At 49.0% G+C, this 24,105-nt stretch overlaps 1 protein-coding gene and 1 long non-coding RNA gene across 5 annotated transcripts in view; both read right to left on the minus strand.

Moving 5' to 3' along the window:
- Positions 1 to 3,800: 3,800 nt before the first annotated feature.
- On the minus strand, positions 3,801 to 9,482 carry LOC139185664 (uncharacterized). The gene is made up of 3 exons (XR_011569157.1): positions 8,998 to 9,482; positions 5,031 to 5,119; positions 3,801 to 4,286 (listed from the first exon to the last, which is right to left on the minus strand). It is a non-coding gene; the product is annotated as an uncharacterized lncRNA (long non-coding RNA).
- A 4,022-nt stretch (positions 9,483 to 13,504) lies between these two features.
- Positions 13,505 to 24,105, minus strand: part of SERTAD2 (SERTA domain containing 2) — a 116,212-nt gene continuing 105,611 nt past the window's right edge. For all 4 annotated transcript variants that reach the window (XM_070798879.1, XM_019970395.2, XM_019970393.2 and 1 more), the window contains one exon: positions 13,505 to 18,750. In XM_070798879.1, coding sequence (XP_070654980.1) covers positions 17,796 to 18,750 — 955 coding nt within the window. In that variant the 3' untranslated portion in view covers positions 13,505 to 17,795. The remainder of the gene's footprint in view (positions 18,751 to 24,105) is intronic.

Raw genomic sequence — 24,105 nt, forward strand, 5'->3', positions numbered from 1 at the left:
ACTGTGTCCTGGGCTATTCTAATGTCTCAGCTGAGTTAGGGTTGGTGGGGACTGGATTTCCTGGAGGTGGAACTTCTGGCCGGGACCAGGTGCTCAATGACTTCTCAGGAGGGGTGGGTCGAGGCCATCAGGCAGCCCACTGCTCAGGCCTTCTGCCCTCATGGCTGTGCTGGGGACTCCTGGTGCCTTGAAGGCTCTCCCTGACCTGGGCTTGGTCCCTGGGGTAAGGGGCTACCCTGGTTTGAAAGGGACAGGGGCAGTGGCCAGGCCCTGTCAGGCAGTATCTGGAGCAGACAGTAGGCCGGTGAAGCTGGGGTTTTTCTCCTGGGGCGTGGCCTCTTTTTGTGACTCAAACCCTGGGAATTTGGGAGCCCCGTTAGGCTGCTAGGCTCTGGCCGAAGTTGAGCTCCCAGGAGCCCTCACCAGGCTCAGAGTGAATGCACTTGGGTTTCTTAGCCCCCCTGGTCCCCTCCCATTCCCCTCAGTGGGTTCCTTTTGTTGTCATTAAATCCCCTCCAAACTCCCCTTCCAAAAGCTGGCAGATCCAAGTGGAATTCAACACCCAAACACTCACACAAAAGCTAGGATTAATAGCTGGCTTTGTCTGGGCACAGATGTGCAGCAGCTTGGAAGGGTGGGGGGAGCATTTTTCCTGCCACTTGAGTCAACTCGCCTGGCTCCGCACGGGGGGAAGGAGACGGAGGGGAGGAGGGTCGGCTGCACGGACCCTTCTCCACGGCTCCGGCCCCACCTCTCTGAGCTGGTGCGCTCTTAGGGATCTTAGCCCCACCAAGGTGGCTCGGTCTCCCCTCCTACCCCTTCCAATAAATCACACTCCACAGCCAGCTGGCGCTCACAGGCCCTGGACTCGGTCCCTGTTCCTCTGGAGTCCGAGCTCTGAAACAGGCCCCAGCAATCCTCCAAAACCCCGCGAGCTGAGCAAACTAACGGGGGCGGGGGCTGACAGGAGGCCCACAGGAGCCTGTGAGCGCAGGCAGTCAGGGAAGTTTCCCAGAGGAGGTGAGCGGTGAGCAGAGCTCCAGAGGGTGGGCTGGGCCTGGTGGGGGCTGGGAAGAGGGCGTCCTGGGAAGTCAGTGGGATGGGAGAAAACAGGGCTGCAAAGCCTGAAAAGGGTTTTTTTTTTTTTTTTTTAACATATTTCCTCATGGCAATAGGGAGCCACTAAAGGCTGTGCAACAGAGTAGGAGCTGAGGGAAAACGGTGAGTGTAAGGAAAGCTGTTCTATTGTTGAGCGCGGGCAGGTTGGAGGAGGTGGTAAACTGAGGCAAAGCCGGTTCCCACCCAGTTTTCTCTGCCTCTGATAGAATCCCTGTTCTGACAACCCATGCTGCTGTTCCATACCACCCGGGAGGCTGTGAATTTGGCCCTCAGCACACAGGGGAAAATATCATATTTCTCTATTGTGTGTGTGGTCAATCAGGTCCTGTCCCCAACCAGGGAGCTACTTGAAAACATGACATCAGTCAAGTTTCAGGGGCTGCTGGTTAGCATCCCCCTCCCCAGTGTGGTATAAGTATCTGGGGTTGCCGGACCATCTGGTGTCTGAGGAGTTTATTGACCAAGACAGGTCCCTATTGTCAGGAGGTTTGTATGTTATAGGAGAGAAAAAGAAGAAGGAAGAAGAGGAGAAGATGGAAGCAAACATAACTTCACATGATAATAAAAAGCTATGAAGAAAATTAAACAGAGTGATATGTTGCCAATGCAGGAGACATAAGAGACGTGGGTTTGGACACTTTGTTCTGATAGGTTTAAATTGCTGCCCTTCAAAGAGCAGGTAGGGTTTTTACAGCAGCGGTGGGTTATGGGAGTCTGAGGCCACAGACACGCTCTGCAGTGGTCGTTTCTGAGGGTGTGGGTTTGGTGGGTCCGCCCGGGCCGCTTCTTCCGTCGGTCTGCGGCGAGTCAGTCTGAAACAGTTCGCGTCTATCCGGCGGCATTGAGTCTTGGTCCTTCGCCGGAGTGTCAGGCTCAGGGGTCCCAGCCAGTGAGGGTGACAGTTTGGATTGGCCTCGGGAGCGCAGCCTGGCCCGTCCCTGAATCCCAGTATTGGGTTCTGGGTGTCCCAAAATCCCGCGTGATGGTGAAGGCGCTGGGGCTCGAGTAGGACTGGCTCGGAATTTCATCTTGGCCGATCTCCTCGGTGGAGATGCACACCCTCGCTGAACCTCGCGGGTAGAGGGCCGTGGCGTGGGATTGTTCACATTCTTGCAGTAGAGTTTTTAGCCGTTAATGAAGGGTCTCTGCCTCCGTTATTCGGAGGTAAGGGGATGAAGGAAACAAAAGACCTCACTGAGGTGCTTGATCACCTACTGGCGGCGTCCTGGGCGATTCTTAAAATCGTTGCCCTCTTGCGAAAGGTAGGACGGGTACCTGCAGAGAAACAGAAAGGGCTAGAGCGTTAGAGAGACATGATTTCGCTCTGGGCCAGTGTGGTTCACGGAACAAAGGCCTTGTATGTCTGGGGTCTAGAGGGAGCTTGGGTGAGGGTCTTAGGCATTGCTGCGCCCGCCCCACCTCCCCACCCCCAGCTGGGTAATGCCATCCCTTCCCTGTGTTTTAGCTGCCCTTTATGCCAATAGGTTGTCACAGGGTCCTCTTCCATCCCAGCTCTGTGACCCCCTTCTCAGACATTGCAACCTAGGTCGCTGCGGATCGCATGCCTCCCTTGATAACCCCCTCCCTTGCTTGGAAGTTTGGAAGCTTTTAGAGTGGAGATCAGGGCCTACATGACAGGCCCACTTTTCCCATCTGTTCTTTGCCTGTCCTCCACCTTCAGCACCAAACTCCAGGCGCACTCTTCGTCTGTTCCTTGAGCTAGGTGGGCTCCTTTATTTTGGGCCTGCCTGCAAGATGTTTCCTCTGCTGGCATCCCCCTTCCACCAACTCTGCCAGGTCTTGCAGGCTAATAAGAGCTGTCAAGGTTCTCTGGCGACCTGCTTGCAAGCAGCTCACTCATTTCTGTCTGCCAGTTTATTTGCTTTCACTACGCCATGGGCCACACGAGTCCTACAGCAGCAACTTTGGTATCCATCCATGGCATATTTTGTAGGGCCTACAAGGGCCTTGTGTCTATTTTCGTTTATATTTTTGTCTTCCATGTAGGTTATACAGTGTCTTGCACCTAGCTTAATCAAATATGCCCTGTAGTGTTTTAGGTATAATTGTGGGCACTGGGGAGGTGCAGTGAGGAATTAAAAAATCAAAGTTTGCACGTAGAACCAGCAGTAGAGACAGAGCACTGGGTAAGTGGGCAGTGTTGCATTTTCAGCAGGGGGACCAGATCAGACCCCAGTGAGAAGCTCATACTTGAGAAAAAACCTGAGGAAGTGAAAGAGTGAGATTCATGGAACTCCTAGGGAAGAAGCTTGCCAGTCAGAGGGAAGGTCAAAAAAAAAAAAAAAAAAAAAAAAGAGACGTGGGTTTGATCTCTGGGTTGGGAAGATCCCCACCAAGGAGGGCATGGCAATTCACTCCAGTATTCTTGTCTGGAGAATCCCCATAGACAGAGGAGCCTGGTGGGTTACAGTCCATGGGGTTGCAAAGAGTCAGGCTCGACTGAAGCAACTTAGCACGCATACACGTTCATTCGCTAAGTCGTTTCCAACTCTTAGCAACCTCACAGACTGCAGCACGCCAGTCTCCTGTCTTTCCCTATATCCCAGAGTTTGCTGAAATTCATGTCCATTGAGTCAGTGATTCCACATGATCCAGCAATCATGCTCAACGTTTATCCAAACAAGTTCAAATATTATGCCCACACAAAAAGGCTGCACACAAATGTTTACAATAGCTTTATTCATAATCACCAGAAACCGGAAGCAACCAAGATGTCCTTCAATAGGTGAATGGATACACAAAACATCATATATTGATGCCGAAAGTTCAGCCTCTCTATAACTCAGTGCTGAATCAAATCTCAGAGACAGAATTTGGGTGAAGCAGAAAAGACAGCCTTATGGCTTTGCCAGGCAGAGGGGGACACAGCAGGCTTCTGCCTGGAGAAACCATGTGTGCCAACCTGGGAGGATATGTTGAGGAATTTTTATAGCAAATAGTTATATTTGTGTGGGGTGTGGGGTTGCTGACAAGATTAGGGCATGTGCAGGGTCTCAGGTGGTCTCCTAGTCTTGATGAGCTCTCTGGTCCCTGTAATCTTGTCTCAGGTGGCTTCTTGGCTGCTCCTCCCTTGATTAGCTGTTCAGATTAACTGTTCATATCTGCCCTTTGGAATTCAGGGAAGGTCATGGAGGTTGGAGTCATGCCTACAAAAAACACCATACTGTCCATGAAATTCTTCAGGCCAGAATCCTGAGTGGGTAGCCGTTCCTTTCTCCATAGGATCTTCCCAACCCAGGGATTGAACCCAGGTCTCCCACATTGCAGGTGGATTCTTTACCGTCTGAGCCACCAGGGAAGACCCAACAAGAAACAGGGGACAAAAAAATGGCTTCTGTGCCTAGGAGCCCCAGAGGGTACTCCTGGGTTTCAATATCCAAACAGCAGAATATTCTTCCACAATAAAATGAAATGGGTTAACCAGCCATGAAAAGACATGGAGGAAACTTAACTGTGTATTACTAATAAGAAGCCAGTCTGAAAAGGCTACATATTGTATGATCCCAATTATATGACCTTCTGGAAAAGGTAAAATTATGGAGTTATTAGAAATATCAGGGATTGCCAAGAGGAGAGGGCAGGGATTAACAGGTGGAACACCGGGTATTTTTCGGGCAGTGAAAGTGTTCTGTATGACACATAATGTTGCACACATGACATTTGTCAAAGCCCATGGAACGGTACAACACAAAGGGTGAACCCTATCATCAATTGTGGACTTTAGGTAATAATAATGTATCGATATTGGCTAATCAATTGCAAAAAATATAACACATGAATGCAAAATGTTACTAACAGGTGAGAAATAGAGTATTTCCTGCCGTCAGTGAACAAGGATGTCACAGTCACCAGCAATTCCAGCCCTCCAGGGCAACCAGGAAGAACAATACCTGCAATCCGGCAGCCAACAGGCTGCAACCACTCTTACGGCGAGCACTGAGGAAAAACTCCGGATACTGGCCCCAGATAGCTGAGATGCCTATGAAAGGAATGATTTCAGTGAGCCCAGGCTCTTGCATCTTCCAATACATAGAAAAAAACGCTAAAGTTCTTAACTTGAGATAGATGGTTTTCTTTAATTCACAAAAATACTTTTGATGTTCAGACTACCTGCCCTTTGTTGCAAACTTCTATATAACCTGACAACTCCCCTTCGCCCATTGCCCCCTGCCTCCTCAGATCAGTTCTCTCAGGGTCACTTGAGATGCTGTCTCCCGGGCTTGAAGTCCTACATATGCCTACTGAATAAAACAGAATTCTCAACTTTTAGGTTGTGAGCTATATGTTAAGTCAACACAGGGGAAACTTGATGGAGCAGGATAAGAGACTATAAGGGAACTTGGCTTTCTTGCACAATTTTCCTATAAACCTAAACATGCTCTGAAAAAAAAAAAAAAGCCTGTTAATTTAAAAATCTTTAAAAATAATTTTAAAGAGATTTCTGCTCCCTTTAGGTGATGGGGCAGGGAGGTGCAGACTAGGAACACACAACTCCACCAGTTGGAAATGGCAAGTACCTCTTACCTGGCAGCAAGACCAACACGCACCTCATTATCTCAATCAATTATCTGGCTTTAGACGATGCCCCTGGGGGCTCTTCCCTACAAACTGGAGGTAGCATGCCCTCACCTTCCCTCTTCTCACCCCTCCCAGACCTCAGTGTTGGGGAGCGAGGAGTGTGGATGGTTCACATGCCCAGGGCCTGGGTGTGGCCCCCAGCCTAAGCACACAGGGCATGGCAGCTGACCTCTTCTCCAAGTCCCACAGGTCACCCCAGGTTTGGTCCTGAGAGAGGAAGGGGTGAGGCACTCAGGTCACTGGCCCAGGGGACAGCAAGTGGAGCCCTAAAGAGCAGCAGGCAGAAGCCCACCCTCTGATGAGAAGCAGGTGGTCATGGCAGCACCTGCCTTGCTGAGCTGTTAGTGAGACAGTGGGTGGGAAACAGCCCTGGTCAGACATAGGAGGAAGTCAGGAATATTGACCATGCCTGATGGGTTTCTTGGTTCATCCCAGCTTTCTTCTGGGGAACAAGGCTGTGGGTTGCAGAGGGGCAGGTGCCAGTTTGCTTCGCTCAGTCCTCGAGCCCTGACATCCAGAAGAATCTAGTCTGTCTATTCCTTCATCAAGTAGCTACCCAGGAGGGTCAGTCCCTGTATCAGGTGCTGGGGATATGGCCTCAAAAACACACAAATTCCAGCCCAGATACGAGCACCCAATCAGCACAGGGAGCCACCCTCTAAGGAAGCAGTGCATGCTGTAGGAGCAAAAGGCCGTGGGCCGTCGGAGCAAAGTGAACAGAGAGAGGAGAGAACAGAGAGAGGAGAGATGTAAGGTTGGAGAAGTAGCAGGGGCTGCAAAAGTCACGATAAGAACTTTGGATTTTATTCCAAGAAAGTCGACGGAGCGCAAGAGTGACGTAATCGCATAATCGCACACTTGGCTACTCAACGTGTGGTCCATGAACCAGCATCTCCCGGAAGCTTGTTAGGAATGCAGGCACCATCTGCTGTGATGAGGATACTGAGGGACTAGTGGACAAAGGTGAACTGAATGAAAGTCCAAGGGCTCCCTAACCTGTAGTTGCCCCAGCTTTGTCTTCCTGCAGCCTCCACCATTAGACAAGCTTGCAGATCATTTCCAGCTATAAAGAGCTCTCTCCTCTGTTTGCTATGACCCACAATATCAGTGAGCAAGAGCTCTTTTGGCCTCCAAAGTTTCTTTTGCCCATCTGATTCTTCCCTGTAGCCAAACTGAGGGGTCTGGCAGGCTGGGGATGCAGACTGCTAGGATTTAGGGGACAGATCATGCCACTCTGAGCCAGCCCCAAGACAGCTAGACAAGCTTTTTCATGGCACTGTCTCCACCACGGCCCACAGTGTGGCCCAGGCCCCTATCAGCAGTAGTGTGACGTGTCCGTGTCTTGCTGAACAGAGGCCTGTAGGTACACGCAGACCCCAAATATCATACCAACTGTGCTGCCTTGGACAACTTGCTTAGCTTTCCTGGGCCTCAGTTTCCCTGCCTGAGTTTGTGAGTGGGTGGCCAAGAGAAGACCTAGTCCAGTGTCCAGCAAAGAGAAGGTGTTTTACAGAAGAAAGCAGCCCCACCTCCATCTTCCTGTGGGCACAGGTTTTCCCTGTACCTGTCGGCCCCCGTGCAGCGTCCCAAGCAGCCCCTGCCCACGCTGCACAGTTGGTTTGAGGGCCCCTTAGAAAAATGACCCAAGCCTCTTCCACTGCCCACTCGCTGCTGGCACAGCCCCCAACCTCTTCATCACAGCCCCCCTCTGCCGGCCCCCTGCCCCCGCACCCTACAAGCTCAGCCAGCCCTGGGAGCCTTTCCTCTCTGCCTAGAGACTCCCTCCACACCCACAGCCCAGCTGGACTCAGGCCAGTCGGAGCTGCTCAGGCCAACCTGGAAAACAGCTGGAAAACTTCTTATCCCCACTGACCCACAGCTGGGAGTCTGGATGGCCCCAGATGGCGAAGCCAGGTACTCAGGGCCCTGGAGCAGCAGGGGAGCCCTGCTCAGACACTCTGAGGGCCCTTGCCTGGTGACTCAGAGGTCCTGGACTTCAAGAAACCCAAGCCCTGGAGCCTCCGATCCCGCTAGGCTTGCCTCAAAGCCCAGAAGCTGGAGCCCAGTTCCCTGGACCTAAGAGGAGGGGGAAGACTCCAGGGCAGAAAGGCGGTGTCCTCAGCAGAGTTTGCAGCAGCAAAGATGGCTTCCAAGGAGTAAAGTAGGAGACATACGGAGGCAGGGAGAGACCAAAAGGAGGAGAAGGCAGCAGGGAGAGGCTTCAAGTCAGAGACGGAGGAGTGTGGGAGGGAGTTGGGGGAGTCCCGGGAGGTAGAGAGAAGCCAGCGCAGGGGCAGGACTGCTGCAGAAGGTCGACATCCGCAAGGCCTGTGAACGGCAGTTGGGTTTGGGGCGAGTAGAGGACTCAGCATTTGTCCATAAGCTGGTTGACCTTCCAAGTGCGGGTCTTTTTAGGCTGAGTGTTTGGGCTGGCTCCAGGAGTCACAGTTAGGTAAGCCTCACAGCTGAGAACTGAGGAAGGGCATTGGTGCCCCCTTAGCTAAGCCCCTTCTGCTCCCCTCAACATTGGGAGAGTGTGTGCCAGTGGGGGCAAGGGAGAAAGACTCTCAGGGACAGAAAGGACTGAATGGAAGCTCCTAATGGCTGCAGCTCTTAGTGAGTCTGTTACCAAGTTCTAAGAGATTTGTGACTCCAAGCTCCAAGGTAGGCTGTTGACCCTTCTTTTTCATAGTTAACTTTCAGGCCAGTTTCTTTAAATTCAGAAGCACCAGAAGGTAATAAAGGTAGGCGTTTAGAGCCTGGGCCGGTACCCCTGCCCCTCTGTGTACCTCAGTTTTCCCGAGCAAGCTTAGCCTCCCTCCACTGCCGCCCACTCCTGATTTGTCCTGAGAATCAAACAGCACAAATGTATGTGAAATGCTTCCTACACTGCTAAACTGCGCACACACACACACACACACACGTCCAGGATGACTGTCGCCTTCCCTGGAACCTCTCCAGGCCCAAGGAGGCAGCATTCCACATGAGCGCGTGGATTGGACTGACTTCGAACAACAGCATTTCCAAAGCACTTGGCCACCTGGCACCGTTTTCAGCACTCAGCTGGGAGATAAGTGACCATAAATCCTCGAGTAGAGGCAGCCTGACTCGGCAACGCTGACACACAGGAACATCGACACGCACTTCTTCCGGTGATGACATCCCGAGGAGACAAGTGTGAAGAAGTCTGTTGGGTGTGTTTGTGCTCTGGCTTCTCCAGGCAGGCAGGCCAAACCCCGAGAAGACATCTCCCCAGCTTGGCCCACCCCTCCCCCTTACCGTCTCGAGCCTTTCCTGGGGCCTGGGCTCCTGCAGCCATTTCTTGTCACTGCTGAACAATAGGCCTTGCTAGCAGCTGGCAGCTTGGCTTCCCTGCCCAGGGAGAGGGGGAGGAGGATGGGAAGGAGGCAGCAGGCCGGCTGTGGGGCTGGAGCAGCCAGCCTGCTACAAGGGGGTTCCCAGCTCCAGGGATGGCGCCAGTGTGTGCGCCTCCCCGGTCGTGGTCATGCACACCCAGCAGCTGGGAAGGCTGGTGCTGGGGGACTGAGCGCAGTGGCTCCTCCCACCTGAGTGGTTTTGTAAACTCTCGAGGCCTGGGGCTCTGTGCCCAGGGATGCTGGCGAAGGCCCCCATGATTCCAACTTGCAGCCAGGAAGAAGCACAGCCCAAAGCATGTGGCATGAACGTAGTCCTGCCTCCTTCCTTGGCCACTGAGCCAACTGAGTCCCTGGGAGGAGAAGCAGCCGATCCAAGGTTACACAGCGTCTTCAGCCCTGTTATAGCAGTCCCAACTCCTGGTTCACTTCTGGCCCCACTGGGACACCTTCTCTCTTGTCCCTCAGGGTAGTGCCTCAGTGTGCTGGGAGGGGGCCATACCCCTGTGGAGAAGAGGTGGGGAGAAGCGGCTTGTCCAAAGGTCAGGCAAGTGACAGAGGTGAAGTTCTGATTGGGCCACCATCTCCTGACTCCCTCACTTTGCTCAGCCTCCAGGCAGCACCTGCCTAGCTGGAATGACACCAGCAGTGATGATGGGTGATAGGAGAGTGTGCTGAAGGGGTTATAAGGGTCAGAGAGGCCCAGCCTGCAATCCTGGCTCTGCCATGTGCCAGCTGTGTGACCTTCAGAAGGTTGCTTAGCCTCTTTGAGTCCAGACTCCCTCCTCTATAAAGTGGAGGTGGCCAGATAAACCTGAAAGGGCTCGGGCAGAGTCCACCAGATCATGCACATGGCACCCAGTGGTGTCTGGCTTGTGTGAGTGCTCAGCAAGTGGTAATCCCGAACCTCCCAATTCAGCTAAGATTCCTCTCGCAAATGAGCAAATGTACATTAAAAGCAAAGACAGAAGAGACAATAGGGACTCTGGGACCCCATATTGTCATACAAGCTTGGAGCACAGTGTCCTCAGTAAATACACAACTGAATGCCATGATGACAAGTGTGGTGTTAGGGAGATGGTGGTGCCCCCGTAAATCGTGCTTTCAATGTTAAGAGGCCCCAGGTTTGCTTAAAGGCCTGACCTAAAACCCCACATCAAGAGGAGGCCTGGATTTTAGCCTTGTCACTGCCATGTTTGCTACAGATAACATTTGAGGATTTCTTTTTTTTTTAATGCCCTAGACCTGTTGTGCTTCACATGTGATCTCTATCATTTCATGAGATAAGCTCACTTATGACCCTCATCTTACAGATGAGAAAGCTGAGGTGTAGGCAGGTTCGAAAACTTGTCCAAGGTCACATATAGGCCATCAATGATGGAGGCAGGACTCAAACTCGGGCAGTCTGATTGCAAAACCGTGAACCCTCACACTACATTCTCTTGTCATAAACAAGAGTCACTTCCCCTCTCTGGGTTTCAGCTTTCACATCTGTAAAATGGGGCCCTTTGGCCAGAAGGTCCACATCTAAGCCTCCCCAGGTGTTAAGCCCTCAGAAGATTCCATTTTTGTGTGACTTTTATGACTCCCCTGCCCTCTGTAACCCTCAAACCTCCCCTCCAGCACTGACTCCCAACCCCTGTACTGTGCCAATTTCCAGACCCCTTTCTAGACGTCCTGGTCTAAGACCCTGAATGAAACGGCTATGGCCTGGCCTCAACTATGGTCAGATTCTGTCCTAAGCACTGTGTGGTTTGTAAAGATCAAGGCTTGGTAAACTGTTTCTGTTAAAGGCCAAAGAGCAAATATTTCAGACTTTGAGGGCCATACGGTCTCTGTGACCATTGCACTCGGACAGCAGTCAGACAATACACACGGACAACTGTGGCCATGTTCCAATAAAACTCACACCAACAGGCAGCGGGCAGGATTTGGCCCAAGGGCTGAAGTTTGCTGGCCTCTGTCAGAGATGAACATCAACAAGGTGACTGCTCTCCCAAACATCAGGGGGTAGCACAGGAAATACAGTTGCACAGTTGTACAGGTAGCAGCGGGTAGCTCAGAAGCTAGCCTGAGACACAGTTGGCCTTGCTAAGTGTCTTTGCAAAGGCAGAGTCCTCCAGAAAAGGAGGAGTCTTCCTGTGCAGGCGCTTAAGCTTGGCCTGCGGGTAATGGATGAAACTTCTACAGCAGGTCTGGGGGCACAAGCAAGAGCATGCATGCTGTGCTGGCGACAGGGGCCACCAGAGGGCCGGATGGGAGTGGGTCTGGGACCCAGACAAGGAAGATCAGGCTTTGTGCTTCTCTCCTCTGGAGAGAAGAATCAACTACAGTGTTTGTTTAATATTATTTAGTTATTTGGCTGTGCTGGGTCTTCGATGTGGCATGTAGAATCTTTAGTTGTGGCATGTGGGATCTAGTTCCCTGACCAGGGATCTAACTCGGGCTCCCTGCTTTGGGAGCGTGGAGTCTTAGCCACGGGACCACCAGGGAAGTCCCTGTTTGTTTTTTCAATTCAACACATGTTCTGAGTGCTTACTGCACTTGGTGCAGGTGGAGGCACGAGAGGATGGACAACATCCACAGCTTGCATTTTTCTTGCCCTGTCAACATCTTCCAACAGACTTAGTAGCCATGACTATCTCCTCCTCGGGAACACAGAAATTGAACGAGTCACCCAAGTCCCATCTCTAATTAGCAGCAGATGCTCATGTTCCAGACACAAACCTCTCTACTGAGCAGCAGCCTCTTATTTCTAGTGCCCTAATGAGCATCTCCACCGGGCTGTCTGAATTGAGCTAAGCCTGTTCTCCCCACTGTGAGTCTGCTAGGGCTGCCGTAACACAGAGTGGCCTTAACGATAGAAATCATCCTGGAGGCTAGAAGTCAGAGACTGAGGTGTCAGCAGGGTCAGTCCCTTCTGAGAGCCCTGAGGAAGAAATCTGTTCATGCCACCCCTGCCCCCTCCAGCTTCTGGTGGTTTGGTGGCAATCTTTGGTGTTCCTTGGTGTGTTGACATGCTACCCCGATCTCCGCCTTCATCTTCATAGGGTGTTTGTTCTCTGTGCTTGTGTCAAAATCTCCCCTTTTAAAAATAAGGACACTAGTCATTAGGATTAGGACCCACCCAACTTGACTCATTTAAGTTTGATAAATTTTAAAGTTAAAATAGTAAAATTACTTCCAAATTAAGGTCACTTTCTAAGGTCTTGAGGGTCAGCATTTTTAACAGATCTTTTTTTGAGGACACATTTCAACCTATACCAGCTCTCAAGTGCTCCCCAATTGCCACCATATTCCATGGCTGATTGACCAGAACCCTCATTTTCCAGCCCCATTCCCTCACCAGCTGGCAAGAGTGGCCCAAAACTACCCAGAGCAGATAAGGCTGGCATCCCATGACTCCCTCCAAGATGGCCCAGCTGCCAAGGAGATAGCACTGGGTCTCCCCCACGACCCTATGGAGGACGGGGAAGGGGCCAGAGGGGAGCTAGACTGTATAAATGGGGGGTGGTGCTGCCAGAGGATGTGCAACAAATTTGTGAACCACTTGTGCTTTGGCACGCCAAACCTGGCCACAAGGGTGTTAGAGAAATGACCCAACGGCGGTGAAGAGCAGCTAGGAAGCAGGTGGAATAATTGGAGGTGAAGGGGGAAGACGGCTTGAGCTGGGGAAGCAGAAGCTGTAGTAGGTTCGGAAAGGAAGCTGCTGGAATACACCTAGGAGAAGGGTGATGAGGCCAAAGAGAGGCCCAAAGAGGAAGGACCAGCCCTGTTGGGAAAATGAGGCTGTTTTAGATGTACTGAGTATGAGATGGCAAAGCTTGGCTGAAGTCCAGAGCTCAGGAGAGAGGTGAAAAAGTGAAAGTGTTAGTCCTGTCTGATTCTTTTGCGATCCCATGGACTGTAGCCCATTAGGCTCCCCTGTCCACGGAATTCTCCAGGCAAGAATACTGGAGTGGATAGCTAGTCCCTTTTTCGGGGACTTTCCCAACCAAGGGATTGAACTCTGGTCTCCGGCATTGCAAGCAGATTCTTTACTGTCTGAGCCACCAGGGAAGCTGGGAGAGAGGTAGGAGCTGGAAATAAGTTTTCAGAGTCCTGGATGGATTAGGAACCCTTGGGAAAACAAGCAGAGTAGAGGCTCAGCAAAGAGCTGAGTCACCAACTGAACCCTGGGAAAAACCCAATGTTAGAAAGAGCTGGAGAAGGAGGTTTGAGAAGCACCCAAGGGGCAGTGGGAGAACCAACAGAGAAAAGTGCTTCTGAGACAAGACAGAGGGAGACGGTGATAGCACCAACTTGAGGGGAGGCAGTGGGGGGTGGGAGGGGCACCATTCACCGACACGGGCAGACGGTGACATACAAGCTGGCTGTACTCCAGGCAGAAGGAAACTGCAAACACACCTCTCTCATCTTTTAACTGTTTATTGTATAATATAAAACTACAAAAGTAAGACTGCTCATTTCCATGTACATTTAATCTGTCCAATTGTTCAGATTACAGCCCAAACCTACATGTGAATACAACCATCTGGGTTCTGATGTAACGTCTGTAATATTGCATAGAAAAGGCACAGCTCTCAGGTCTGTGGGGGAAAGGTTACACCTCCTTTTTGACAAAAGCCCTCCTCAAAAACCATGCACCAAACATGTTGCTATGTACATCTGTTCCAAATCTTGGTTGTATGGACCGCACTTCTCTTCCAAACTTGTTATCCCCAAAAGACATCCACAATTTTTATTGGCTTTGTTTGCAATAGTACTTGATCCTGGCTAATTTTCAAGAACCATTTAGACTCATTCTCAGAAGCCCTGAAAACAATTGTACATAAGCAGGACGCACACACCTCACTGCCACTGGCAGTTACAGGAAGTTAACCATTTACAGCCAGAAAAGGTTAAATATGCTCTTTTCAATTCTTTTCAGAAAGTGTATAAAGGTTCAATTTGTAACAGCAAGATTTTGAAATTAAGACAATTCATATAGAGAATAACAATCGTTGCACAACGTAGAGTCTCTCTCTCTGGTTGGTTTTTTTTTTTTTTTTAACATCTGTCATCTGAGAAGGCTGCCCTGCAGATTCATAATTCATTATTTACCACCAAGGGTGGTTAATAAATTTAAGCTTTAAAAATGATCCGTAAGTTGACACTTGGCTCTTTGGAGTTTATTTATTTAAGAAATTTTCCTTGATTGATCTCAGGGCAGTTGGGACACTCTGAGGGGCTATGGCAATAAACAGCACAATTGAGAAAGACACTCCTCCGGTGGAGGTGGCTTGGCTAGTTCTCACCCTTTGGTGTGAACAAGGGTGTCAGTGGTATGGTTGCCCCTTCTGTCATAGAGAGAAAGTGCGACTAAAAAAAGTTAAAAAATATCAACCCTTTGATGCTTTTCTTAAAAATTTGGAGGTATTAAAACATTCCTCATCCATACCTTTTGCATATTTCAAATAGACCCATATTTTAGAGAAGAGAGTAAAAATGAATATGGACTGTGCATACGATGAGAAGACCCAGGGGTCTGGCTCAGACCCCCTTCTAGTACAGATTGACATTCCTACAGAATACATTCCTACTTACATTCTGCACATGTTACCATCCAGATGTTGTTAGAGCTCCACAGTAAAATAAATATATTTACACAGAAAAAAAAAAGGAATAAATAACTTATGAAAAAAATCACTTCAAATTCAAAGCTCTTATTATTCTGCTCTCATCTTGTCACTTCATTGCACATCACTGTCAATAATTGTCCTCTCCCAGCCCCACCCAGCATGTCGCTCTCGTAAAGGCACCTCACATTGCCTGCCTGACTCTGAAACCCATGTGGTGTCCTTCAGGAGGGGGAAGGCACTGCCACCGGTGGCATGTGGACGCACGTCCCATGCTTGAACTGGGGCTCGGAGATCACACACAGGCTCACGTTCTTCCCTGTTGGGACATCGCTTTGTCAAAATAAGACAGAAAGATAACTGGAACACTTGGTGGTTTTGTTCTTTCGAAAAAGGGCCACTAACTTCCCTTGTTCTTCCTCATTAGACCTTGAATACCAAGAATTCATGGCAAGGGTATCCAGAGTTAAAAAGCACTTGCGTGCTGCTGTTGGGGGTTTTTGTTTTGATCCTGAAGCCCAGCCTTATCAATGCGGGAGAGTGGGAGAACCACGTGTGGGCAACATTTCGCAGTGCTTATTTGAACTGCTGCCCAACATATGGGACTTGTTTAAACACACAATTTGCTAATCCAACCAAAGTACAGTTGTTCTAAGTTACTATCAATCAGTTTTTAACAATGGCAAATCAGCTGCCTTACCCTGTTATTGTCCGGGATAATGAACACTATTGTGCACGGACACGAATGTGTCTGTGTGCGGCATGTGGAGGGTTTGCTGGGTCCTCCAGCTAGCAGAAGCGTGGCGTCTGGGCGGTCTTGTTCTCTACAGGAAAAGGAAGCGCTTCAAATGGACAGGCACAGTGACACTGGAAGCATCTACAAAAACCCTCACCTTAACTATGTGGTCCCTGGTCCTATTATAGGGAATGACACATCTGTAGTAGTAAGAGGTGTCTGGTGGAGGGTGCTTACAGGAGAACAGTGCAATTTGATCGATTCCTCACTGCTTGAATGAGTTGATAATTAGCCTTTAAAAACACATTTAGGTGGGGGGGGGGGGGGGGTTGGGGTGGGGGGGGAGTAAATCAGAATGTAGAAAGATTTAATCATATCATACATGAATCTTCTGCTTAGATGAGCAGTTCCTTCATCACAAATGTATTTGCTTTGCCATGTGCATTATAAAAATAAAACTATCTATGGCTTGTATAAAGTGCCATTTTATAAAGCTGTCTTTTTTTAATTGGCCAGAAAGACTCAATTTTATCCATGGCAAGAAGTGAGCAGAATTGGTGACTGAATATTGACAAATGACCAACAACAAAGACAACAACAACAACACAAATCCCATAATTTAAAAATTCTTAAATAAATATAAAAGTTACTCCTAAAGAAGCCATCTGCGTTTCAACAATATAGGTTGTAACCAGCAGAAGTACCATCGGAAGAAAAGAAAAAACTGATACAGAAAGGCCATAAACAATTTCGGCAACAAGCATGATACATCGCAAACATTCTAAAATTAAAAGTAGATCACTAGGAATAAAAAGCTAGTTCTCCTGGCAGAGAGAGGATGGCAAAGTGGGGGCAGAGGGGGACATGCATAGACAGTCCTGTGTATTTGGGTAAAACAGCCTTGTAAAGTGAAGTTAAAGCAGTTGATTCGAGAAAGCAACCAGATAAGAGGCCGTGATGTAACGGGGCCAACTCCTGGTTCAAGAGCCATGGGCGTCACACGAGTGCATCCCAGGCTGGGCCGAGGAGAGTCAGGCTCACTGTGGTGATCGTGACGGTGCCATTTTCAGCACTTAGCAACAGAGGGAATGAAAGCTCTAGGGAAGGGAAGCCGGAAAAGACAACTGAGCAACATGATGGATGCCTTCCAGGGGAAGAGTTCCTTCTTGGTGAGCCCTAAACATTGCAATAGGGTTTAGTTCCATGAAGAGGTTGGTCGCTTTTCATAAAATTCTGTTCGTGTGTAAAATTTCAGGTCTTCATAAAAATTATGCCAAAAACGGAAAGATCTGGGGTTTTGTTTAAAAAAAAATAAAAACAATTAAAAGCGCAGACTTGGCATAAATAGAATACTTGGTAGCCTTCCCCTTCAGAGAGCGAGCGAAAGAGAACCATCATGTAAACCCAGAGCTCCATGGCTGCCTCCCGCCAACTGCTTAATGCAAGCTTGATGAGCACACGTGGCTCTGGCTTTGGAAGTCACAGTGCTGGCGGGTGTTCATGCCAGGGGGTCAGTGCTCATGAAATTTGGGTGTGATATCTCCTGGCCCTTTTTAAAGCGCTGTGTGTGTGTGTGTGTGTGTGTGTGTGTTTGCATCTGGGGACATCAACTGCGGATTGATTTGATCCAATTTTCTCTTTGCACCAAACACATATAAAACATTACAACTCTATAAAAGTACAAGTGCAACTTGTACATCTGAAGTTTGCAGGAACTATGTGAGCAAATCCTATCAAAATAGCTATCTCATATGTATAAACAGCATTTGTTTTTAGAAAAACAATATCATAAACTGCAGAATCTGTACAAAAATATAAAATAAATTTGGGCAGCAGTTTCTAAACAGCCATGTAAATGCAACACTTACGAGGAGTAGTTAATGCCTCTAAAAAGGCTGAATTGCCAAGTCAACCTATACAGGGCGAAAATGCCGGAAAAGGTACTGAGATTATCTAAATAATATATATATATATTCTTTTTTTTTTTTAACTCTTGCAATAAAACTTATAGAAAAAATAGACAAATATGCACATGCAATTTACAGCTTTCCCAACTTATTCCTTGTGCTTCACTTGAACTGTTTTTGTCATTCAACACAGCCACATCGTCTTCAAATGTATTCTTTCTTATTCCCGGGTAGTAGGTCTCTGAGGAACCACTCAAAAAAAGCATATTAAAAGTGGTCATACTTGGATGAAGGCACTCCAACTCTGCTCAAAGCAAAAACTAGTGTGGTCCTTTTGTAGAATGTTCTTCTCAGAAAAAGGCAAGCAAGGGTGCATGCACAGTGCGGAGAGCTGTCGGGGTGCGGGGGGTGGGGTGGGGAGCAGGTGCGGGGGCCCCGGGGCTCAGGATCCGACCAGCACCTCCATGATGTGGTCCAGCTCGGTGAGGTCCATCTTGAAAGGCTGGCTCGGGGCGACGGGCTGGCTGCTGTAGGGGGCCAGCGTCTTGAGGAGGTCATCGGCCGATACGGGGGACATCTTGGAGGCGGTCCCCGACGCGGACGTGCAGGGGTCGAAGTCGTACATGGACGTGTCAATGTCGGCGAACAGGATGTCGTCCAGGGTCAAGTCTGTGAGGAAGCCCGTGGACGCGGTGATCTCAAAGTTGCCAGGCAGGGAGTCCATCAGTTTCGGGTCCTCGGGCCGGCCGCCCTCCTGCAGCCCCTCGGGTCTCTGAGGCGCGCCGGGCCCCCCGGAGGAGGAGTCCCCTTTCGGGCCGTCGGCCTCCGCGGCCTCCGTGGAGGTAGATGTGGGACAGAGCTCCTCGATCTCGTCCAGGGCGGAGGAGAAGCTGTCCTTTTCCGGCGGGAGGAGGGCGGGAGGCGCGAGTCTGGCGGGGGCGGCCGGCGACGAAGTGCAAAAGGTGTCCGGGTCGTCGTCCTCGAGCAGCGAGGCGGGGGTGAGGCAGGCCTCCAGGGCCGCGGCGCCGCCCAGCTCGCAGGGCGCGGGAGCGGGCTGGCTGAAGGCGGGCGGCGCCTCCCGGGAGCTGGAGCCCAGCGGGTCGGCGGCGGCGGCGGCGGGCGGCGCGGAGGCGGGGAACGCGGGCCGCAGGCTGCCCTCCTGCTTCAGCTCCTCCTGGATGCGCCGCAACATGTTGTTGATGAGCACGGTCTTTTGCAGGCTGGGCTCGGTGAGGGGCCTGTGGTTGTAGAGCTTCATAAGGGAAATGTTGAAGATAGTCTGGCGCTGTAAGGTGTAAGACACCTTGGACGGACCGTCTGACGGGGACACGATTTTGCCTTCCAGCCCATCTTCATGCTCGTCAAACTTCCGTTTTCCTCCTTTCCCCAACATATATCTAACAAGGAGAAAGGAAGGAGATGGAATCAATCCTACAGAAACGAATTCCACCCCGCCCCCCTCCCGTTTTCAAAAAAGATGCCGATTTCAGAGGTCAGGACTCAGGACCTGAGTTCCCTGACCAGGGCTGGTTACAACAGAGGAATTCATTGGGAAATCTACCTCTGTGTGGCGGTGGAGCAATTTTTATCACTGGGTAGTCTGTTGAATGTATTTCTTGAGAAATGTGTACGACACAGACAAGTTAAACATTACCATGGAAACCGTGATTTTGACTTTCTCGCTTGTGTGCCTGTGCCTACCCACCCTGTTACCAAGCAGGTTCAACTTCCCTCCCTCCAACAGATCTATTTTTAAAACCCAAGAAAACACTGACAATGCTATGACCTAAACAGGTAAAGGTGTCACAGGTTACAGCTTGAACACACCTGGAATGATGAAAAGAACGCAGTTGGAAAAAGGGGAACATGTACAGTTTTGGTAGAACTGCATATGCTTTCAAAACACTGCTTTCTTCCCCATCACGCACAGAGCCTGACTGTTTGGTGACATGTGGTGAAGGGCTTAGGCTGTATTAAATGACCACAGTGATGGAGCTGCTATCGCTTTTCTGTCAAGAATCAAGTGCAGGATTTCCCAACCCAAGTTTTTCCGTGGCTAAGTTTCATCATAGGCTGTCATACCTGAGTGCAACTGGACTAATTTAAAAGCAATTTCCTGTGATTATAAGTATTGCTGTTTGAGTACTGGGTACATTTCTTAAAATACCTACTGTGATTCCTGCAGCGATTTCAAAGAGACAACCACCTCCTATCTCACACCCTGAGCACTGGGGAATGGGTTTTAACTCCTGCCCACCTTGCCTGATATGGCAGCCTCCTCCTGTGCTCTGTCCTGATTGAAGACACCACCAAATGCCTGCGCCTTCTGGAGAGCAGCTGGCCCTTCCTCTCAGAACTTCAGCATCTAAACCAAGCAATCACAAGTCCACCGGTCTGTGTCTCACAGACCCCACTTTATAACGATTTAACCAAGAAAGCTGTCCTTGTGTCATCGTTCAGACCCGCAGACGGGCTTCTCATCAAGCTAGGCCCGTGGCTTCTCATCAAGCTAGGCCCGTGGCTTGTTCCTTCCCCCTCTACAATGCTTACCCAGAGGGGCGTGTTAATGCTCTCCTCAAGGCCACTCACTCTTTTTGATGATGTCACACACAAGAAAGTGCTTTGCAGTTACCCAGCATTTTTTTCTAAAGGTGACTTGCCTTTTACTGAATGACCTCCTTTAATCCTTTAACTCATCCCGCATTTACACTGCCTTGGGCACTCTGCCAGAAAGTGGGTCGTCCGGCACAGGAATAAAGCCTGGTCTTCAAGGAGCTTAACAACTTCTCCTACACCTTATTATCATTTTAAAGTGGGAGTCTCATCCTAAAGGGATAAGGCTAACCATAATAAAACTTCCTTCTTCGGCTTTGTGGAAGAAGGCCAGACGTGCAGGTGGACACAGAGCCTGGCGCGCAAGTCCCATTCCGGGTGGCTGCCTTCATGTGGCTCAGTCTCCAGCAGAGAACGAAGACAACTGCAATCCATCAAGTCAGAATCAGCCTGAGACTTTGTTAACGCTTGTAAAGAATGTGGAGTTACTTATAGGAAACACTTCCCCCCACTTCGTAAACATTAAGAAAATGGCTGTCAATCACTAGGACCAAAGACCAGTCCCATAATTAACTGTTCTCTGAGGCAAAGAAGGTGTGTATGATAGTAACAAAGGGTTTATCTAGTGCCTCACATGACAGCAGCATTTCCTACTGCTCTGCTCAGTGCTGTCTCATTTGTATGTACACACGGCATAGGACATTTCCTATCTAAAGTATCTGTGCCCATTTAAACCTGAGTGTGAATCAGAGAGGAGGCGACTTCATTTCACAGTACAAAACACTTGCTACTTTATCTATCAGAAGTACACTCGGACAGCTGTATTTTGAAACAGATAACTGTATTCAAGTATATACCATTTGTATTTGCTTACAATTTAATGCCACATCCAGAAAAACTCCACTTTCACCAAAGGAAAAAAAAAGTCAAAGTGAAGCTTGCTCAGTCGTGTCCAACTCTTTGTGACCCCATGGATTATACAGTCCATGGAATTCTCCAGGCCAGAATACTAAAGTGGGTAGCGTTTCCCTTCTCCAGGGGATCTTCGCAACCCAGGGATCAAACCCAGGTCTCCTGCTTTGCGGGTGGATTCTTTACCAGTTGAGCCACAAGGGAAGCCCAAGAATACTGGAGTGGGCAGCCTATCCCTTTCCAGCAGATCTTCCTGACCCAGGAATTAAACCGGGGTCTCCTGCATTGCAGGTGGATTCTTTACCAACTGAGCTATCAGGGAAGCCCCACTTTTACCAAAGAGCTCACCATATGCATTTAGCTATCATATAAGGCAGTTACATAACCTATGTTATACACTATAATTTGAATGTACCCAATACACCCAAGTGTGTGTGAGAGTACACAAGTGCGTGCGTGCGCGCACACACACATACACACACACACACTATCTCTCTCTCTTAAAACAGTGTTTCTCAAAGTGTGATCCATAGATGGAACCAGTCTACAAACTATTACTGGTTCACAATGAGGTAAGTAGAAATTCTGTACTGCTTAGAAATTTTTATGGCAGATTTACAGAGTAATTATATTTTGTAAATAAAACTTTTTAAAATGAGGCTTCTATTTTTACATCCGTGTAACTCATTTCATTTTTCCAGTATTCTGTCAGGTTTCACTGAAGTATTAGTCCATAAAGGAGGAAAACACAAAGAAGATGGTCTTTCATCACAGAAAGTTTGAGAGGCACTGTCCCAAAATGTAAACCAAACACATGCCTCAAAACAAGTATGTAAGCTTATGGCTACTTTAAATGTTTACTGGCTCTCTGAAGGAGAAGTAACACTCAGGAAAGACAATGCAGATGTTTCCTTTCTTTCAGTCATTCACACAGAACTGTCTTTTAAAGACTTGTTACCAGGAAAAAAACAACAGGACTTTTTCAATAACTCACATTTCTCTAGAAATAATCAGCAAGCACATAGAACTTAACTATTTAAAAAGCACGTGGGACTACAGGCATGGTTAGCCAAATTCTCATGGCTGAGGGAGATCTATGGAGATAGTTTTCAGAGAGATACTTCACTGTGAGAAGCACCTGATTTCCAATTAGAATGATCTAGCTGGTCATTCGGAGAAGGCAATGGCACCCCACTCCAACACTCTTGCCTGGAAAATCCCATGGACGGAGGAGCCTGGTGGGCCGCAGTCCATGGGGTCGCTAAGAGTCGGACAAGACTCAGCGACTTCACTTTCACTTTTCACTTTCATGCATTGAAGGAAATGGCAACCCACTCCAGTGTTCTTGCCTGGAGAATCCCAGGGACGGGGGAGCCTCGTGGGCAGCTGTCTATGCGGTCGCACAGGGTCGGACACGACTGAAGTGACTTAGCAGCAGCAGCAGCTGGTCATTATCGACTCAATGTACATGAGTTTGAGCAAACTCTGGGAGACAGTTTAGGACAGGGAAGCCTGGTGTGCTGCAGTCCAGGGGGTCGCAAAGAATTGGACATGACTAAGTGACTAAACAACGACAACAACAAAGCTGGTCACAGCTCTGTGATGTGATATGGATCCGAATGATTTAGAGAAAGCCTGATAAGACATCTGTAATGCTGTCTGGAAGGGGAAGGAGGAGGACCTGGGTACGCCAAATCCATGAGCAGGAACAGATAGATGAACTGAATCTTGGATGCTTCTCAAATGTGTAAATAAGGACCCATGATAGAGTATCTCTCAAAGCAGGTTTGGCTTCATTTTTCTATTTTGTTTTATGAGGCAAACTGCTCTACACACCCAGTAAGATTCCAAAATGCACACAATCCTGATTTGTAATCTGAACTCTAGCTACATTTTTACAAAAAGGAGTGAAAAATGACATGGTAAAATCTAACGCACATTCTTATGTAGAACATTACGTTTTTTTTTTTAATTTAAAATTTGTAAAAAAAAAAAAAAAAAAGTTTTCCCAAAGTTTGCTTAACATGCTGTTCAGAGTTCTGTCTGCCCACTTTCAGAAGAGGCCTCCAATTCCTGGAAGTGGGAGGGAGGTGAGAAGGACCCTCACTTGGAGATGTGTGAACATGGAACAGACACGATTCAAAGACAAGACAAGCCTCTCAAAAATACGAGGGCCAGGCTGTCCAAAGCCTCTCCTCAGGCACTCCAAGACAACAGCAGTAGCTCTTCAGGCCACTGGAGAGGCATGTGACCTTTTAAAAGGCCCCACTTGGCTGCAGAGTGAAGATGGAGCAGTAGCTGGAGGTCATTAAGGGCTTCAGGGTATCAGGGGTGGGGGTGTGGCAGGAGGTGTGTGCTGTTCCTGCACCAGAGGCCCCTTGGAGTGGAACTGGACACCGGATGGTAGCCTGGAGTTCCCTGAAAAGAGGAGCTTGTGACAAGTTGGTTTCCAGGCTACCCCGAGGCTCAGCACCTCACTTTGCCTCCTCCCTCGACTTGTGAAGACCCAGGCCCAAAGCCCGTGGTCTTCTATCCAGTCTTTCAGTAGAAGGCCCAAAGGAGATCCGGAACTTCAGGGTGGTTAGAGACCCTGACATGGAGGAGTGAGGTGCGTGCTCGCTCCCTTTCCTGCCCACCTAGAGGGGTCTAAAACTAACCACAGTCACTCTTTTGATTGAATATTCACTGGCTGTTAATATACAGTTCAAGGTAAAATACCTTCCCTCCCCAATAAACTTGTTAGAAACAAACCCCTAACATTCTGATTTGCTTAACATAAATTTTGGCAAGTATTAACTGCAGCAATCTAAGTTTTGAAAAGAGAGAACAAAAACTCATAGGGAGCAATACAAATGGACACTTCTCTGTGGGAGTTTTCCAGGAAGTTTAATAGTGAATAAAACTCTCCAGATACCAAACCTGGCTTTCAGTCAAGCCACTTTCACTAGGAAAGACCCTGCCCTCAAATGCTACAAATCTGCCCAGGGAAGATGGTCAACAGTAACATGTCACTAGGCGATTCCTCAGAAGAGAAAGAACCAGAGAAGCAGGAAAAGATATTATTTGGGGGTTTGCAATTCCAGATTCTAATGACTCCCACAGTCAGGAATCAGAGATCAGTACAGACTGGGTGACCGGGGAGAGACTTCCAGAGATAGGATTTGAGGTTTATACTTAAGGCAGGATTGCCTCTCGGTGAACGTGTCCCACCCCAGACGGTAAGCTGTCTGAGGGTTTTAGACAGTTCTGTTCATCTCTGTATCCTCAAGGTAAGGCAGTCCCTGACA

Source organism: Bos indicus, chromosome 11 (assembly GCF_029378745.1).
Source record: "Bos indicus isolate NIAB-ARS_2022 breed Sahiwal x Tharparkar chromosome 11, NIAB-ARS_B.indTharparkar_mat_pri_1.0, whole genome shotgun sequence".
Taxonomy (NCBI): Eukaryota; Metazoa; Chordata; class Mammalia; order Artiodactyla; family Bovidae; genus Bos; species Bos indicus.